This window comes from Macrobrachium rosenbergii, chromosome 52, assembly GCF_040412425.1.
Source record: "Macrobrachium rosenbergii isolate ZJJX-2024 chromosome 52, ASM4041242v1, whole genome shotgun sequence".
Lineage (NCBI taxonomy): Eukaryota > Metazoa > Arthropoda > Malacostraca > Decapoda > Palaemonidae > Macrobrachium > Macrobrachium rosenbergii.
The window spans coordinates 34,364,919-34,385,432 of record NC_089792.1 but is presented as its reverse complement, the minus strand read 5'-3'; the positions used below and the strand labels follow the sequence as shown (position 1 = coordinate 34,385,432).

Here is a 20,514-nt window from a genome sequence, read left to right as displayed (position 1 = left end):
TTTTATAAATATGCACATTATTGAGTAATATGCGTGTTTAGTAAGATGTTTACTTTTGATATATTTAGTTGTATTAAAATTATGTCAGTTATGATTTTCCAAGCAACTGTTTGTTCAAAAGATTTCCAGAAGTTTCTAGGTTTGTGCTGTAGGTGCTGAGATGATGCACAATTCAGTTTCTTGGTCATGTACGTGAGTGTGTCAGAATATATGAGAACTTACAAAGTTCATATAAATACAATTAAAATAGTAGCGTAGTGAGTCTTGGGCCACTAGTCGTGTGTTTCGACATAACTCTTGAGATCTCTTCAGTGTACTTTAACAGGAAAGAAGATATTGGCACCTCAACTGTATGGACCTCGCATTACTGCATAAAAATGAAATGACTGTTAAAAGCACATCCATTGTAAAAACTTGAAGGATAGTACATGACTTAGTATATCGACCGAATACCAAATTAGCTTCATCTTCAGTAGTTAAGATCCCCAATTATGGCTGATTTAACATGCAAAACACACTTTCAGAATAAAATCTCATTCAATAAAAAGTCCAACATAGTGAAACTGGAAACAAAACTTTCAACCAAGACGCTAAAAGCTCAAGAAGAAAGCGAGCCACTTATCATTAAGTTTCTATTTATTTCCCTATACTATTATTTATTTTCGAGAAAATATGATTTTAATTTCTTTTGAAAACCTTGGTTGAAGGTGCAGTCTTAATATTAGTTGGGTTGTTGTTCCCAGACCCTCGCCCCTTAATCGATATTGCTTTAGCTTCCATGTCAGTAGTTGTTGGTCTTACTAAGATGTCGTTCATCGCGAGTAAGCCTTTCTTGTGCATCGCCCACAGTGGGGAATTCAGAAAGTAAACGATTGTAAATTTCATAAGGAACAAACAAGGTCAAAAGTTATTTCAGTTTCAGTATTCATCCACTCTAAACTCTTTCAAAAGTGGTGTAATTTTTCTAGCCCCTCCATAAGCTATTTTTCTTAGCCGAGAAATGTTGAGCTTCCTGAACCCGGTCCATTTGTTCTTGAGTTGTCATTCCCAGATTCTGCTGCAGTGGTTAATTATGCTCCTCAAGGCCAACGACTCTGTTATTGTTAGGCGTGATGTTTAACTAAGCTATCTTTTGTGCCGTTGAGAAAGAATAATACACCATTTACTTTTTTGTTGCGTGGCTGATGTGGTCATCAAATAACACATTGATTTACACTAAGCTTTTTACCATTTGTGATGGACTGATGGGTGTTTCATAAAAAGTATTGTTACATTTGTAGGTATTAACATTTAGGCCATTTGCTTGAAACTACTTTTTTGCTTCTTTTAGAGCAACTTCAGTTTGAATCAGTAAGTTATCCTGGAAGAGCCAGATTTGTCTTGTGTGTTAAGAATCGTTGACCCAGTGAAGTTTTGAGTGCAGGTTATATGTATTGAAAATTACTCTAATTGCTTCCGTGCTAATTAGATATTTGGCGTAAGTAAAGTAAGAGGTTTCTTCACTGAATGGATGTACTATACAAAACAGAATTATGATTTTGTTTTGTAAGTACAAACTATATGCCAATCTCCCAGCCCCTTTGACTGAACTGAAAATCCGTTGATTATTGTAGAATCAGTGAAGTGCAGCTGTGATAAGATGGATTCTTATTGGCAGTACGTAGTCTCATATAAAATTACATAATCACCCTTATTAGTTTTTCAGTTGGAGTGCAACACTTCTATTATGTTAAGTTTTAACTATAGAACCATTTTTCAGTAGTTTTCGTAAATGCTTAAACAAGCTCACAAATTTGTGTTACTTGGCATGTGGAACAAATGAATGCTAAAATGAGGCACTGTATAATGGTATATACCATATGTATTGTAATATGTTTATAAGAAAATGAATGGATAAAAAATCAATTTATGTTAAAGTTGCCATAGTTCTATTTTCATTATGCTCATTCTTTCTTTTGTTTGGGGTTTGGAGGTGTGTTGTATAGAATAGATTCCATTCTCTTGATATATCAAGAATATGTGTATTTTTAGCGAATAATCGTAGAGTTTTCATATATTTGTTGTTACTGTGTCAGTTATGAATTGCAGTGGTTTTCCACCTACCTTTTTGAAGTTTACTGAAATCCTGCTGACATTAAACTGAAAGGTTTTTATGCAAGATAGCAAGCAATTGTGGGATGCTTTTCCCCTGATATACAATATTGATTAAATTGCCTTTGCACTGCAGTTTTTTAAAGTTTCTAAATTACTTCTCAAGTTAAAAGAAAATTCTTTCAGTGTGTGAAATCGTTAATTTTTCAGTTCTGATACCAACTCACTTGTAGCTCTTCTATTTTTACTTTTGTGTTCTCAGCTCACTCATTCTTTCATTCAGTATGCAAAGGCAAAGGAAGCTGAGGGGCATTATCGCGAGGCAGCAACTTACTATGAATCTGCTCACGACTATGAATCTGTGATTCGTCTACTTCTCCACAACTTGAATTCACCCGAGGAAGCTGTCAGGATTGTACGGGAAACAAAGAGTGTGGAAGGTGCTAGGATGGTTGCAAGGTAGGTAACAGTGGTAGTTTGTATTTTAATTAGTATATTTGTGGAAAAATCCCTGTATTGGGTACTAACAATTTGTCTTGAGTGGTACACTATAGATAGTGCATGACTCTTTCCAATGCCCCTTTTGCCCCAAGCAGGATTCCTTTCCTCCTTTTACTGTTTTGTATTCCCTTTGCTCCTTCTTGCTAAGAAGTCAGATTTCTTTATATCTTCTTGTTTAGTTTTCAAGTCTCTTATATGGAGAAATCTTTAGGCAAGCCCTAAGAGATTATATTATAACATTATATTAAGTAGTCTTATTAAACTCTGCCATAATAATGATGTGTGACCAAGTTGACTAATTTTTCCTATTAGTCGTCAGTTGCAAACTCTGTTTTCTGTAAATGGTAATTATTATGTAATGCAGAAATTGAAAAGAAATCTCATTTTCAACTGACTGTAGTTCACAAAGGTGCTTTGAGATTCAGTTGGAGTTTTGTTGGATAAAATTTATGGTTTAAAAGAGAATTTTGAACAGAAATCCTTTTATCAGGTTTTTGTTTGTAGACTATATGTCAGTTTTAAAGAAAATCATCATTATCTTAAGCCTCATTGATATATCAAAAAGTCTTATTTCTGGGCCCGACCTGTGTCACCCAATGAAATAGTCCATTAGCACTGATTTCTAGGTATAAATATTGCTAAATATACCAGAGAAAAAGCTAACCATAATGCCAGGGTTACGACCCCTGGATCGAACACCATTAGATGGTGTCGGTATACACAAGGGGTGAGTGGTTGCCACTACCACAGATCTTCGTCCTATAGATTTCTCCATTCTCAAAACCCCGAAAAGGGGAGGAGCCGTTCCAAAACCTCATCCCCCGCACCTAGCCAACCACCACCCTGGCCGCCATCTTCATCCCAAGTTAGCACCTCCCAAGCTTGGTATGCCATTCGGGAGGGAAAAGGAAGTACAGGGATGGGTCACTGGGTGACACAGGTCTTCCCCCAGAAATAGATTTTTCCTTTGACAAAATCCCTTTTCTGGGCTCGACCTGTGTCACCCAGTGAAATAGTGACAGAGAATCAGCCATACAAAAGCTTGGTGGAGCCCTCTAAGAATTACCTTAATGGAGCTAAATAAAACTATGAGAAAATTACTGTGTTTTAATAACCCAAAACATTCATATTAAAAACATAATTAACATTATAAGGCACACAGTTTAAATCATAAAATAACTAACACCAAGACACTTAAGGCTAACAAAAGATTAAAACAGGATATCCATGAAACGCCAAGAGTCAGGCTGTGAAGCAGGCCTGACCTAAAGGTTAGAAGGCAGGGCAAGTAAACGAGGCAGGTAGGTGAGAGAGAAATATAAACAATAGGATAAACTAAGGTTACATAAACTAGTCTAGGGCTGGGGAACAATACTTCCTGCAGCTACTGTGGAGTATTTAAGAGCCTCTAGAGACTTAAGATAGTGGCATTTGAACACTGTTGGTGATTTCAGCCCGTATATACTTTTTAAGGTCATCAAAATTCATATTATGAAAATAATTAGTGGAGGTGGCCACCGCCCGAATATCATGTACCCTAGGTACTGAATCCGGGTTTGCCTGCTTTATGAAATATAGTATTTGTTGCCTGATGGCCTTTAAGGAAATGGTTCCTCCATTTTCCCTAACAAAAAGAGGGCCTGAATTCCTATTAGAAGTTCTATTTAAATAAGCTTTTAAAGCGTTAATTGGACATAAAAACAGATCCTGTGGAAGGGGAATAATCTTCCAAGGAGACCATCTATTTTGTGGATCCTCATTCTTTGCTAGAAACTTGAGATCCAGAGACAACAGAACTTCTCCTGATGGGAGGAAATCAACATGGTTCGGTTCTCTAGAGAGAGCAGACAGTTCAGAAATTCTAGCCCCTGAGGCTAGACTTACTAGAAAATAACGTTTTCCTTAACAGACTCGAGTATGTACATAATTCATTATCAGTGTCTGGTGCCAATTTAAGTACGTCATTTAAGAACCAGGAAACCGTGTGAGGACGGGTTGCTGGTCTAAGACGAGCGCATGCTTTAGGGAATTGACGAAAATATAAGTCTGTAAGGTTAATATTAAAGCCATGTAAAAATATTTTTCTTAAAGCAGATTTTGCTGTAGTAATAGTACTAGTGGCCAGTCCTTTCTCAAATAATGATCTGAAGAAAGAGATTGCTAGGTTCGTGGTCATTTCCTGAGCTTCAGATTCCCTCAGAAATAATGCTAACTTTTTAACTGCTGAGTCATACTGTCTGACAGTAGATTCCCTCTTGTCTGATTCTATGAACCCAGTGTATTAATAGGATCCAGTGTTGCGTCTTTCTGGGCAAACTCATGAAGTCCATAAAGCTAGAGGCATTCAGAATTCTTGAAGAAGCTGACACAGTCGATTTGTACTACTTGTGTCAATCTTGGACTGGGGATTTGTTGCGCGAGTTTCAACTCTAGAGAAGAAGCCAATTGCTCTTCGTACCATAATAACAGACTAACTGTTTTTATTACTCAGCCACAGGTTGCCCAAGAGCAAAGAGCCCGTTCCTGCACAAGGTGGTTTGATATAAAACAAACAAACGAGTCACTTGCTAATGGATACTATGTGGGCAATGCATAGCCTGGTAGCCGAGCTAAATAACATTCCAGTTCAACGAAATTAACCCTTAAACGCCTATTGGACATATCATATATTCTAAGCTAAAATTGTCTGTTGGGTGCCAAGTGGAGCGTACCGTGCATGATTACAAAAAATTTCAACCTTCGTCAACTTTGACTCGACCAGAAATGGTCGAAAAACAAATTATAGCTAAAACTCTTACATTCTAGTAATATTCAAGCATGTACCTTCATTTTGCAACAAATTGGAAGTCTTGTGCACAATATTTCATTTATGGTGAAATTTTTGAAAAAACTTTTTCTTACGCATATGGTAACTCAGTCGAAAATTTCATAAATTCTTTCATTACTTTATCAATTTTGCACTGCTCTATATTAGTCGTTATTAATGTTTTATATATGAAAATGTGTGTGCAATTTCATGTACAATATAAAAAACATAAACCATAGTTGTGCTTTATCAGTTTGAAATATTTTCATATAAACCACGATAACTGCCAAAATTTCAACCTTCGTCACCTTGGACTCGACCGAAATGGTAAAAACGCAATTGTAAGCTAAAACTCTTACATTCTAGTAATATTCAATCATTTACCTTCATTTTGCAACCAATTGGAAGTCTCTAGCACAATATTTCATTTATGGTGAATTTTTAAAAAAAAACATTTTCCCCTTACGTCCGCGCCAGAAATTCTTTCATCACGTTGTCGTAATGTTTGCACTGTTTTATATTAGTCGTTACATAAAGTTTTATATATGGAAATTTGCGCAATTTCATGTAGAATACAACAGAAAATAACTCATGGGTGTAGCTTATCAGTTTTGAAATATTTTCATATAAATCATGATAACTGCCAAAATTTCAACCTTCGGTCAACTTTAACTAGACCGAAATGGTAAAAACGCAATTATAAGCTAAAACTCTTACATTCTAGTAATATTCAATCATGTACCTTCATTTTTCAACAAACTGGAAGTCTCTAGCACAATATTTCGATTTATGGTGAATTTCTGAAAAAAATTTTTTCCTTACGTCTGTGTCATTAACAGCGAACATCTCAGAAATTCTTTCATCGTATTGTCGTAATGTTTGCATCATTTACATTAGTCGTTACATAAACTTTTATATATGAAAATGTGCGCAATTTCATGTAAGAATACAACAGAAAATAATTCATGGTTGTAGCTTTATCAGTTTTGAAATATTTTCACACAAAATCACAATAACTGCCAAAATTTCAACCTTCAGTCAACTTTAACTCGACCGAAATGGTAAAAACGCAACTGTAAGCTAAAATTCTTACATTCTAGTAATATTCAATCGTTTAACTTCATTTTGCAATAAATTGGAAGTCTCTAGCACAATATTTCGATTTATGGTGAATTTTAAAACAACATTTTCCTTACGTCTGCACGGTAACTCAGCTGAACATCTCAGAAATTCTTTCGTCTCGTTGTCGTAATATTTGCACCGCTTTATATTAGTCGTTACATAAAGTTTTATATATGAAAATGTGTGCAATTTCATGTACAATGCAACAGAAAATAACTCATGGTTGTAGCTTTTATCAGTTTTGAAATATTTCCATATAAATCACGATAAATAGAAAAATTCGACTTTCGGTCAACTTTAACTAATCGAAATGGTCGCAAACTTCAATTGTAAGCTAAAACACTTACAGTCTAGTAATATTCAATCAATTAGCTTCATTTTTCAACAAACGGAAGTCTCTAGCACAATATTTCGATTTATGGTGAATTTTTGAAAAAAAACATTTTTACGTCCGACGTTACGTTAAATTCATGCATCATTTTGTGAGTGATAATATTTTCTCTGTGTTGCTTTGATCGTTTTAAAATTTGTTATATACCTAAATCATCGCAATTTAGTGTACAATACAACAAAAGAAAAATTAACTCATTAGCTTTAACCGTTTTGCTTACAGCGCGATTTGTATACAATTATATGAGTTTTTTTTTTTTTTGCTGTCATATATTCCAATATTTATATATGATAATGATATTTTTCATTTCTGATGGTTGCATACTAAACTTCAGGCAATGACAAAACAAATGAGCCAAAAATGAACTCTTAATCTTAAAAACTAAGCGTGCTGTGATTTTTTGAAAAACACTTTTTTTCCGCTTAAGCGCTAACTCACCCAAAAGCCGCATACGGGGAGACGTTTTTGTAAATAGGGCTTCGCATTAAAGGGTTAAGATTATAATTGTTCTTTCATGTTTTTTTTTCAAGAATTGATGTATTAAATTTTTCATGTAACCATAACTACACCTGGTCCTGCTCAGTATTCATGGGCCCAGGTCCAAGTCCAGAGCGGCAACGATGCTCCGAAACCTCCGCGACTAGGGTCTCATCTATGAGTGGCTGGGTCACGACCGGATCTGTTCGGCGATTAGGTGTAACTTCAGCTGGTTGCAGTGCCGCCCAGCGATCCGGGCCGGGGGTAGAGAAGACCTCTCCACTTCTCGCCGAGGACGATGGCTTCTCCGACGGGAATCAACTCCCCAAACCCAGCCACCCAAGCGCTGTTAGGACTCAAGAGCCTTGTTCTTGGAGGACTCACAAAACCTGAAAAAAGGGGGTGAATCAAAAAGAGGCTAGAAAATACCTTAATAAAATAAATACAAATATTGCAATATGGAAGGCAGAAACTAACATGTTTGTAAAGCAAACAGCTTATTCCAGTCATACTGCCATTTTTCCAAGCAAAGAGCAAAGCACAACTAGTCAATCCTCCTGGTGCCAAACGATCAAATCATCAAGTCGGACCGCACAACCAGCGTGGGTCTGACACACCACATACTAAGGGTTGTTGAAGAGTGGCGGTACACCCGGCTCCTCACAGCGAACAGTCTGTATGTGAAAACAGAAATGAGCTTACCTTCCTAAGAAACTTAAACTAAGCAGGCAAGGGTATTTAATAAACCACCGGAGTACTCGGCGAATGAAAAAACCTCGTCAGAGACAGGCCTAATAGAAAGTAACTTAAATTAAGGTTAGCTGGGTAAAACTTTTTGCCAGAGTAAACCGCGGAACGGGAGCGAATCAACGGGACCTTCACCGCAAGGGATGCCGGGAACAGGACGGAACCCAGGAGTGAAATCACCGGACTCTGGACCATCATGAAATAATAATAATAAACAAATACCTATTTTGACGGGCGGGGTGAGCCGAAAAAATTAAAATAATGAATATCTGACGGCGGGGTTATTACTAATGCATTATATAAACACACAAAATCCACAGGCGGGTGAGCCGCCGGGAAATATAACATATATAAGATGGTAACATAATTGGTTAACAAAAATAAATACAAATCGCTCCCATACTGAGTCCGTAAGTCACCTCACCGGAATCTCAGGACCTTATCGTAGAGAATCAAAGAAGGGTGAGGCTGTCAACACCACGATCCACCGCAGATGTAAAGCATCAACCCAACTAGAGCATCTCGAACGCTGAGCGAACATAGAACAAGGCCGAAGGAAACCCCGGAGAAGTTCGAGAACCTGCTCAATCCTAGGAGAGCGGGTAAATGAACAAAGAGCCATTAGCAACGAGTCACCTGGAACCAGCTCTGGGAGGAGCGAATCCTTCAACCAGAAAAATCCACAACTCGGAGGGAATGACCATACACCGACATCACCCGGAGTTAGTATTTCGAGAAGATGACGAGAAGCTGGACCCAAAACAGGGTAGGGGAGGGGTGGGACAGGGAAGGTAGTAGGCCAGAGCAGAGGCAAACAGGAGATTGGGGAGAAGCTCACCTGCTCAACTGCATGATACCCAAAATCATGGCCTACACCTTGACAGAAAGGGGGAAACACTAAGACCTCTGTACTCTCACCTATACACATAGACGTAGCCTATAAGGTCCAAAATAGAAAAAGGGGGAAAGGAAAAAGGGGAAAAGGGGAACAACAGGGAGAGAAATTTCAGTCGAAGACCAGCCAGAGCCGAACGTAAGGGAGGGCAACACGCGTAATAGGAGACACACCCTAAAAAAACTTCAACCCTTCAGGATGAAGAGAAAAGAGAGTAGGGTCTCACTCCAACACCCAAACAACGATGCAGAGGAAGGCACGCATAACAGAAACTCCCTCAACCTTGACCCTCTCTCTCGCCAACCTAACCTAGGGAAGGGAGAGCAGGAGGTCAAAGCCCAAAAAAATAACATACACTAGGCTACAGCATAATTAACCAAATAAATCTCACCAAATGTGTGTGAAAATAAACAAAATAAAATAAAATAAAAATATACTTGTGTTCGGCGATAGGCTAACTGAAGGAAGCGACAGGATGAACCTGACGTCCCCACGGAACTAGACAAGGCAGAAGATAGCATGGTGTCGAGCACCAGCCAAATAATAATAATAATAAAATAATAAAATTATAATTATAAAGCTAAACTGTTCAGAGGAAACATCCTGGGGAGACGCCTAGGAACATGACGGAACCGGCGCGGGAACCCAAAGGTACGGATCAAAAACATTATCGTTAGAGAAGAAACCGAACAACCCAGCTTAGAAAAAACCACTAGGATGAGACCTATGGGGAAGTATAAGGCATGAGCCGACCAGGAAAACCCAAACAGAACAAGCTGAGTGGGTAAACCTCGCAGACAACATGGTTGGCTGGGGCGCCAGAAGCGCCATAACAAAGCCACGAATAATTAATAAATACGGGCTAAGACAGCCAACAATTCATAAGACAACCCCACAATAAGATGGAACTTAACTTGATACTGTAAAGCTGCTCGACTTATTACATGATACAGAAGCAAAATAAAACCAAAAAACACAAGCCAAACAAAACACCGCAGCGTCAAAATCAAGTGCTAGAAATGGAATGAGTTCAGATGGCGCTGGAGTCGCCGCGTGGCGGGCTGGTGAGCTGCATGGGGCGCTGCATACAGCCCTCACTCTTCCCGGGATCTTGACATGGGGATGCTCTGCATCGAGTGTGGCTCTGTGGTTGTGATTCCTTCACTCACCCTTGGTTGTAACCCAGCATTCGAAAGCTTTTTTCTGGTATATTTAGCAATATTTATACCTAGAAATTCGTGTAAGAATGGAATTTCACCGGGTGACACGGGGCCTCCCTCAGAAATAGATTTTCCTTTGTCAAAATCCCTTCTTTCTGTTAACAGAAAGATCTTTAAACAGATGATAATCTGATGACATTAGATATGCCAAACACTACCCACTTACGTTTTATTTGCGTAAAATAAGTCTTTAACAGAAAGCTTTATATGCATGATACTCTGTTAACACAGTTGAGTAGAACTGTTTATATCTAAACATAATGAAATATTTTATAATGATATGGACGAAATATTTAAACCTGCATAAAACAAGGAATTCCTAGCAGTTTTATAAAAGAATTATAAAAAAGAATTACTCAAACTAATTAATATACAGACCATAAAAAGAAATAAAATCTGAACAATAGATTTCATAAAGTGATATAGTATTAAATATTGTAATTGTACTTTTCATGGATTTTTTTATCCCATCTAACTTCAAATCATGAACTTCTACTTTTTCATAAAGGTGGAGAAGTGAGACTTAGCTTTTTGCTCAACTACAACAACAGCTAGTACTAATAGGTTCCTGTAATTGTTCTAGAAACCATTCAGGAGAGTTTGATGTAGCTATTGGGTGATTGTTATCTTTAAGCACAAATATGATGTGGCTCAGAATGAACAGTTTTGGGAGGACCCTGTATCTCTTGAATTTTTTTCATTACTCCTAAATGTGTCCCAGCTCATTTTCTAGCCACCAAAATTGCTCTCCAGTGGTGGTAAAATCATTCCAAGTATGTCTGTCAGCTAAGGCACACCATTTTAGCTTGCTCCAGAATTTTCTACATTCTCATGCTTCCCATTAATTTTGAATTTGCTTTGGTATTATCTTAATTATCCTCCTAGTGGGTTTCATGTTTTTTTTTCATTGAAACTTGGAGTAAAATGTGGTGTATGGTATGGAGTAGCTGTCACAGTTAAGTCGTACAACTATGCTTCATGAGGCTTGACATGATTCTTTTTGTATCGCCCAAAAATCTTAGACGCGCAATGTAGTGTCGCATGTTAATTCACAGCTAGTACTACTTTCCCTATGGTTATATAAATATGATCCCTTTATGCATTGTATAATTCGTAACCTATTTGATTTGAACTGATTTTTTTAGCATTGCTTAGCTCAAAGCACAGTGTGGTAAGGTTACGGTAAAGGCCAATGACAGGGTGCTTAACACGCCTCGGGCTGGACAACGAACTACCTCTGCAGCATTATAGCAGTAGACCTAATAGGCTCAACGTCATAACAACACTTTCAAAATAGAAATGTGAATTATAAGTTTTCTTTGAATGTTAAAGTTTTATATTGCCTAAGCTTACATGTATGTCGTGAAAATGATTTATAGCCCAAAAATAATCTAAGCTCTCTGAGATGCAACTTGTAACCAAAAATTTATTTGTAGAGATACATTTGTTCTTGAAGGATAAAAGATGATGATTTTAATATATGGAGAGGATGGCTATTAATCGAATATCTATTAGCATTAATATCAAGGCCTGTGGAACACCTGTTTTAACTGGCTTAAAAATTGCAATCAATACCTAATGGTTGTGTCACGAACACTCTGCTCACCCGTTGATATCATTGGATGCATTCTACTTTTATACTGTATTTACTTTTTTACATTTTTTCAGCGTTGAGGCATAAAAACAATCAAATAGGACTTTCAAATTTTACGGTTGCATTGGAAGCAATATTAATGTTATGACATATTTTTTCTTTTTTATGTAACATTTGAACTGAGGTTTGATAATGACTTTTTTTGTCAAGTTTATCGGCGGTGAGTGAACAAAAGTTTTGAAAATGTTTTGTAACTGTTTTTTGGGAATTTGGCTACAAGTGATATTTTCTTACAGTTTTGCAATATATGATAGATTTCACCCTTAAGAAACACATTATGGCCTTATTGTATGAAATAATCGTGTTGTCGCATTGAAGTAATTTATTAATATGGAGCATGGTAGTTGCCAGTTTGTGATTTTTGAACAAAATCCTATGCAATCATGTCGCATCACGTAAGAGCATAGCTGTACCTTTCCTTTCTGAACAGCAGTTCTGATTAGTATTGTTTTTTACTATTATTAGCTACCCTTAGTTTTTGCCTTCATATAATTTTCGCATTAGTATTTTAATGGTTTAAGGCTTTCAAGCCATTTGTTTTTTCCCATGTTTGTATATTTTCACAAACAGATGCTTGTTTGCATATTTCTTAAATCACAAAATGTGTAACTGCTTCTCATTGTTTAGCACATTATTTTATCTTTTTATAATGACTAAGAAAAGATGTATTGGAATTTCTGGTAAACAATGCAACCGTTTATATCTGGCATTGAAGAAGATCTACACTTTGAGGTGTAGAAGACAGGTTTGTATGTAAGAACTGACTAGTATGTAAATTGTAAACTTATGGCCAATGGCAATGGCAGAATAGGAGGATGCACAGTAAGTGTTCTCTAGCATCTTGATGGAGGTACTGCACTTGCTGCAGTCTCCTAATGGTACCTCTGATTCCATGCTTTCCCGGTTTGGCCAATATAAGTTGTCACAAGACTTACACGAATTTTTATATACACACACCCTTTAATATTGTCTGGGGGGACTCTTGATAAGTACATTTTCATTGTTGTATTGTTCTTAAATGCGACATTAACACAAAATTCTTAAGAAGATGAGGATATCTTTCATACTATTATTATAAGGCAGAACAAGCAAATTTTGTGTTGTAAGGTTCTTTCTGGTTTTGATACATAGTCTTTTGCACTTCAAATGCACTGTTTAATACACTATCAGGATATTTCAATTTTTGCCTGCATTCCTAATCTTATCTATTTCATCATCAATATATTCAGGCTACATACCGTAATGCTCTTAAAAGCATGAATTAAAAACACTGACTTTTAACCTTATTGCTTTGTCAGAATAGAAATGCACTAGGAAGAAATATTGATGGGTTTTCTATACACTATATTTAAACCACTACTATTTCTTCGTATGAGGACATCCAGAAACAGTAAGCACCCATCATTTTCCATTTCCGCCATTGAATTTAATTGATGGTACTAATTGATTTAACTTAGCAAAAAGCTTTTACATCTTGGTTCCTAGCCATGTACACAAATTATGTCGTCCAACATACCTAAACCATGTTACATTACGTGGGATTATGTTGTTTAACCATCTTCTTTTCAAAGAATTCCATATATAAGTTACTTAACACTGGGGATAGAGGGTTTTCCCATTGCCATGCCAAAATTTTGTGAGTAAAATTTACCATTAAATTCAAATTTACAATCTTTTACACATAATTTAATCAGTTCAATTAAAGTACTTTTAGAAAATGGGATATCCAGCTGTGTGTTCTCTAACAATTCAGATAAAACGCCATCAGATCATCTATTGGCACCTTTGTGAATAGTGATACAACATCAAAACTTACAAGCCTGGATTATACTATTAATCTCTACACTATTTAGTTTATTTATCAGGTCAACATTATTCTTGATATTTGCATTGAATGGTACCTACTAATGGGTTGAGAATATCTACTAAGTACTTGCTTTAGCTTGTATGATGCGGAACCAACTGAACTGATAATTGGCCTGGCAGGAAAATTGTGCTTTGTGAGTTTTTATTGTACCATACATATGTAATTGCTTGATGGAAGGTCACACAACTTCTTTATAAGGCTTTCATTACCTTTTAACAGGTTTTCACTTTCTTATTGAAACCACTATTCACATTGTCTATCGGGTTCTTCTTTAATTCTTTATATGTGTTATCATCACCTAAAGATTTTGCATTTTCTATATATTCACTTTTATTTAAAATTACAGGGCGCCTGATTATCTGCTTTTGTCATGTGTATATTTTTATCTTTTTCCAGTTCATTAATAGCAACCATAAATCTTTTGGGGACGTTTGTGGTGTCTGATTTTTCATACTTCATAAATCCTCCCTTAACCATGTTCACTTCTTCATTCGTTAAATCACTATATTTTTCCAAATTACACAGTCCGCTAGTTATTTCCTACTGTTCCTTCCGCCAGGAGATAAAGCAAAAGTTTAAACCGTAGCCTAAGGCACTAGTTACATTTCTATCCAGCTGTTTGTTTGATAAGTTGGCGACACATTCTTGATTGGCGTTGTTGATTTAGGCTTCTTTTCAATCAACAGTTTCATTTTATTATCGTGTTTCGTTTCGGTTCCGATACACTTGATTCCTCATCTTCACATGACAAGCCAATATTCCGCGTGAGAATCTCTCCAATCTGGTGGTATTGAGGCTTCAAAATGCTCGTCTTTTCCTAAATGAGATCTTCAAAATTCTTTTTGGTTTCCAATGTTTGATGTTGATATGTTTTTCCAATATGGCGTTGTATTTCACGAAGGGTTGGTCTTCTAATTTCAGCAGGAACTTGGTTATGAGCGATCTTGGTATCACTTACCATCCATTCCACGTAAAACACAGGTGTTCCTTGTTAGTATGAGCTTGAGTGAGAGCGTCGGCAAATTCTCTGGCATATTCCAAGATGGGGAAAAGACACAGAAGATCAGAGGAGCGTGGTATCCATTGATGATTATTATCACTTTTGTCGTGATTCATTTATCACACATTACACAGGTGAAAAATAAGAAAGCAGGGTGTAGGTCCTGACGGTTTAGACTTTATTTCCAAACCATTGTGAAGGACTGATGCAGAGTGTGAGAAGTCACAAATATATATACTACAAGAACAGTACTAGTGAACATACACAACCGTTAGAGGCTCCCATATCCCCACTTAGGCGATTGTCGAGGTAGAGGAGTGGCCTTTAAAACCATTTGGCTAAAAATCACAATAGACTCTCCAGGGGACATTGCTGATAAACAGACCATACCCCACCTCAGATCCACACCTGACAGGTGTCATGGAGGCAGGTTTGAAACCCATTAGCATTACTACCCACCATTACTGTGTTTACAAATATGATAATCTATTTTCATACATCTCTACTGCCTACCTTAAAGTTTAAACAATTTACAAATTTCTTTTGATATTAAAGGATCAAGATTTATACATCCCTTGACTGATATTCATATTATGGTTGTAACTTTCTTTTATGAAGCTAGATTCAATGATGTTCCTTTCCAGTGCATTATTAGAATATACAATCCTTTTTGCCCCTTCCCAGTTGATAGCATGAGTTTTAAAGGCCACTCCTACCTCGACACCGGCCTAAGTGGGGATATGGAGCCTCTAACGGTTGTGTATGTTCGTCAGTACTGTTCTTATAGTATATATATTTGTGACTACTCACTCTGCTTATCAGTCCGCCGTCAATGGCAGAAATAAGAAAGTCGAAACCGGTCAGGACCTACACCCGTTTCTTATTTTTCACCTGTGGTAATGTGTGATAAATGAATCACGTGTAAAGTGATAATAATCATCCAATGGACCTGCAGTTCCTTCCACGATCTTTCTGTGTTCTTTTCCCCATCTTGGAATATGCCGTCAAGAAGAGCCCCGACGCCCTCACTCAGCTCATGCACCAACAAGGAACACCTGCGGTTTTGCGTGAATGTCGGGATGAACAAGAGTGATACCAAGATGGATTCATAACCAGTTCCTTGCTGAAATTAGAAGACCAACCCTTCGATTGAAAATACAACGTGCCATATTGGAAAAACATATCAACATCAAACATTGGAAACCAAAAGAATTTTGAAGATCTCACGAGAAAGACGACATTTGAAGCCTCAATACCTCAGTTGGAGATTCCTACGTGAATATTGTCATGTGAATGAGGAATCAAGTGTATCGGAAACTGAAGCGAAACACGATAATAAAATGAAACTATTGATTGAAAAAAGCCCGCTTGGATAACAAACGCCAATCAAGAACGTGTCAACTTATCAAACAAACAGCTGGATAGAAATGTAACTAGTGCCTTGAGCTACGGTTTAAACTGCTTTATCTCCTGGCGGAAGGAACAGTGTGCAAAATAACTAAGCGAACCTGTGTAATTTGGAAAAAACTGCAGTGATTTAACGAATGAAAGAAGTGAACATGGTTGGGAGTGACATGGAAGTATGAAAAAATCAGACACCACAAGCGTCCCCAAAGATTTATGGTTGCTATTAATGAACTGAAAGATAAAAATATACACATGACAAAAGCAGATAAATCCAAGAAGCGCCCTTGTAATTTTTATCAAAAGTGAATATATATAGAAAAATGCAAAATCTTTTGAGTGATGATAACACATATAAAGAATTAAATAAGAACCGATAGACAATGTGAATAGTGGTTTCAATAAGAAGTGAAAAACCTGTTAAGGTAACGAAAGCCTTATAAAGAAGTTGTGTGTGACCTCTCCATACATCTCTCTCTCTCTCTCTCTCTCTCTCTCTCTCTCTCTCTCTCTCTCAGCAAAATTGACCAGTAAAATATTACAATTGAGATACATGGATTTATAGAAATAAAATTCCCATTTACCCTTAATTGTAAATTCTTAGCAGATTGGTACATAAATGATAAAAAATGTCCAATATTGATTCATAAATTATATTATTTTAGTTTTACCTGTAATTGTAAAATTCTAGCAAATTGATTTTAAAGGACAAAAAACAATTCCAGCCTTGATACGAATTCCAAATTATTTAAGTTTTGTCCGTAATTGTAAAATTCTTAGGAAATTGACGTGTAAGTGACAAAAATATTCCAGCACTGATACGTAAATTACGTAAATAACAAAATTACTGTATTTTAATTTTACCCATGTTTGGAAAAGCCCCAGCAAATTGATACATAAATGACAAAAAAAAAATCCAGCATTGATACTCAAATTACAAAATTATTTTAGTAAAAATAAAATTCCCATTTATTCATAAGTGTAAAATGCCCTAGAAACTAGAAAATTTATACATAAATTTGAATTTTTTTGAGTAAAAATAAAATTACCATTTGCCCAGAAGTGTAAAATTCTCCAGCAAATATATCCAAAAAAGCTAAACATGTTTTTGTTTTTGTCCCTTTGTCCCCTGACCACCCATGCATTCTCCCTGTCTCTTTCCTCCCTCTCGTGCTAGTAAATTAGCTTCTCACGAATCAAAAATAAATTTCTCTCTCTCTCTCTCATTGTTTAAAACTCGATATAACAGTGGTATTGTCTGAAGCAGTCCAAGCATAAGACCACCTTACAGCCTGGCCTGTAGATTGAGACTTTCCTAGTCCTGACCTACTCACGCTTCTTGGTATTTCTGGGCTCGACCTGTGTCACCCAGTGAAATGGTTCCAATAGCACACATTTCTAGGTATAACTATTGCTAAATATACCAGAGAAAAAAGCTATCCATAATGCCGGGGTTACTACCCCCGGATCGAGCACCATAATGGTGTCGGTATGCACTAGGGGTGAGTGGAAGCCACTATCACAGGTCTTCATCCTATAGATCTCTCTGTTCTCAAAGTCCCAAATTTGGGTGTGCCGTACTAAGGATTGCCTCCCGCTCACCCACTAGGTCTCCCACGCGACCGCCATTTTCATTCCAATCTTAGCACAGCTACGAGAACACGTAAAATTTTGTTTTGTGATTGTGTTCCGTTTTTTGGCAGCTCATCATGTCCTCCACCGAGAGTTTCTCACCACCTAAGTTGAGTACTATTTCTGACTGGTTTGTTTAACGCAAGAGGCATCGTATTTATGAATTGTACGTTAATATTGTTTACCAGTGTAAACAGTTCTGTTTCGCAGCCGAGCGTGGGATGTATGTGTGCTTCTTTCCCGTTTTCGACCTTCAATCTCAACTTTTCTATTAAAAGAGCGAATTCTCCTAGTTTTTATCTATACTCCATTCAGTTTGGAGCTTAATTGTAGAATTTACCAGGTCGCTGGTAGGAGATGAGGAACTGGGTATCACGACAGAACTAGGCTCACCCTTTTCTGATAATAGAATTTGAGTCTTTTTATCGGTCTCCTTCCTCCACCAGCGAGCTGGTTCCTTCTCGATGGTGTAAATTTTTGGATCATGATGATAGCTGATATGTACAAGGATGGATGACATGTCCATTCCTGGATTAATTTATGCATGTGATTCAGCATCAGGGGAGGCCATTTTGGGTACCTAACGTTACCAATATAACCCATGTTTCCTGGACCTTCTCTGCCGCCGAGTCAATTATGTATTTATATGTGTATTTATATAGGTTTAATCCTAGGCTAACCCACATCACGAATGGTTGACTCTTATATTTTGGTTGTTCATATACTAGGTAGTTTTATTTCTAATATAAGGTAGTTAACTAGCCTAACCTACCGAGGCTAGGCATGACAGTGCTCTTAGACGATGTTCAGGCTACCTAGCTCTCCTGACCAGGCCGTCTTACGGTTTTGGGGGAGGAGGGTTAGGCTAGTGAGGGAGTTCCTCCGTTCACACTTAGCCCACCTGACCAGGCCGTTAGGTTTTTGGAAGGTGAGGTTAGGCTAGTGAGCGAGTTCCTCATTCACATTTAGCCCACCTGGCCAGGCCGTTAGGTTTTGGAAGGTAAGGTTAGATTAGTGAGAGGGCTCCTCACTTCATATTTTGCCACCTGACCAAGTTATCTCGGTTTTGGGGAGTGTGGCTGAGTTAGGACGAAGGTCCTTCTCTCCCCACACCAGTGGCATTAATCCTGGCCTTCCTGACCAGGCCAAGAAGCTTTGGTTTTTGGAGGGTAGGCTAGGATCAGTTAACTCCGTATTTTCGTGTATGTAGCCTAGTCCCCGCTTTTTTACCTTAACGATTAGAATTTGGCGACGTTGCCTGAGCGTTGTCCTCGTAAGAGGAAAGCCGTTCGCTTGCGTTCGGCACCCCCGTAAGTAGGTTATAGTCGGCGTCCGGAGGGTGCTACCCACCTGACCGGTCGCTATTCGCCGGGTTTCCGCCACTCTCTACCTTTCCCCTATGGGCGGTGTTTCGTTAGCTCGCTTCTAATTGCTTTTAGTAGTTAGTAGCTGGAGCATCGAACATTGTCCCGTGGATGCATAATAACAGTTACGATATGTTAGAATTCACTTCTCCGCCGGGCTAGTCTGATTTTTCGTTGTTTTTTGTCCAGTTAACCACTCCGGTGGACATGGTTCACGGTTGTTGGCAGTTTCCATTATATGGTTTCCGGCCTGGGCATTTGAGAAGGGGCTATATGCGACCCCCCTACTCCGCCCCTATTATGCCGTTCCCATATTATGAGACACAGTGAGATTTCAGTGACTATTCACGGCGGAGTGTCATAGAGTACCTGTTTATAACATATATATAATAAGTTAACCATTCGGTAGTTTAAGCTATGTTTTAGATTCTTGCTGCCAGACTCAGTTCCAGCGGGTTTTGCCTTGTTGATTCACATGTATCATCACCCATAATCTATGTTAAGGTAATCTGTGGCTGCCGGACTTAGTCCGGCGAGTCTTGCCTTAATGATACTCATGTACCGTCATTTCACTTAAAGATGGTACGTTGTCAGGAGCCAGGGTGCTCGGCCGCTCTCCAGCAACCGTGCGGACACGAGGTGTGCCGCTCGCACTCCAGCTGTGCAGTGCACGTTGGGGACCTGACCGTTTGGCACCCGGATGGCTGTGAAATTTGCTACGCTCTTTACGAGCTGGTGTCCGATGAGTCGGTAAGTGATGGGAGACTGCTAACCTTTAGTCCCCTTTTTTGATATTGATGGCTCATATGGATATATACGAAAATTGGGAGAATATTTTCAGTAAGTCCTACCTTCTCTTTCAGTCTAACCCAGCAATCCGTGCCTCTTCGCTGTCGACCCTGAAGACCTGGGTCGGCGGATTTGGGAGGAACGTTGCGTCTGGCAACCCCTACGTGCTCTCGGAGGAGATCTGTAATCTCCTCTATCCTGGTGCCCGGATCTCCGCCGCATTACCGAGGGAGTTGGCCGCCCCACTCATCGAGAAGATCAGGCAAGAGACGCAACCCTCCCAAGACGACAACCTGTGCGGAGAGGTGGCGGAAGAGGTGGCGGCTATTAACATCCACCTGGAGCCCATGAGCGTGGATGACCAACAGGGAGAAGGTAGGGTGGTAAGTGAGGCAGGTGAGGTTAGTTTAGATAGGACCTTATTTAGTTCACCTTCTTCTTCTTCGTCTTCCTTCCAGGGATTTCAGAAGTCAGCTAACCTTGGGGACAGATCTCAGTCTGTTATGCCCAAGGTGAAATCTCTGAAAAAGAAGGACTTACCAAAGTCCTCTAGA

General features: G+C 38.2%; 1 protein-coding gene across 1 annotated transcript in view; it reads left to right on the top strand.

The window, feature by feature from the left end:
* Oseg6 (intraflagellar transport protein Oseg6) overlaps nucleotides 1-20,514 on the top strand; it is a 458,610-nt gene that overhangs the window by 426,545 nt on the left and 11,551 nt on the right. The window contains 1 exon segment of the mRNA XM_067096238.1: nucleotides 2,375-2,550. Coding sequence (XP_066952339.1) covers nucleotides 2,375-2,550 — 176 coding nt within the window.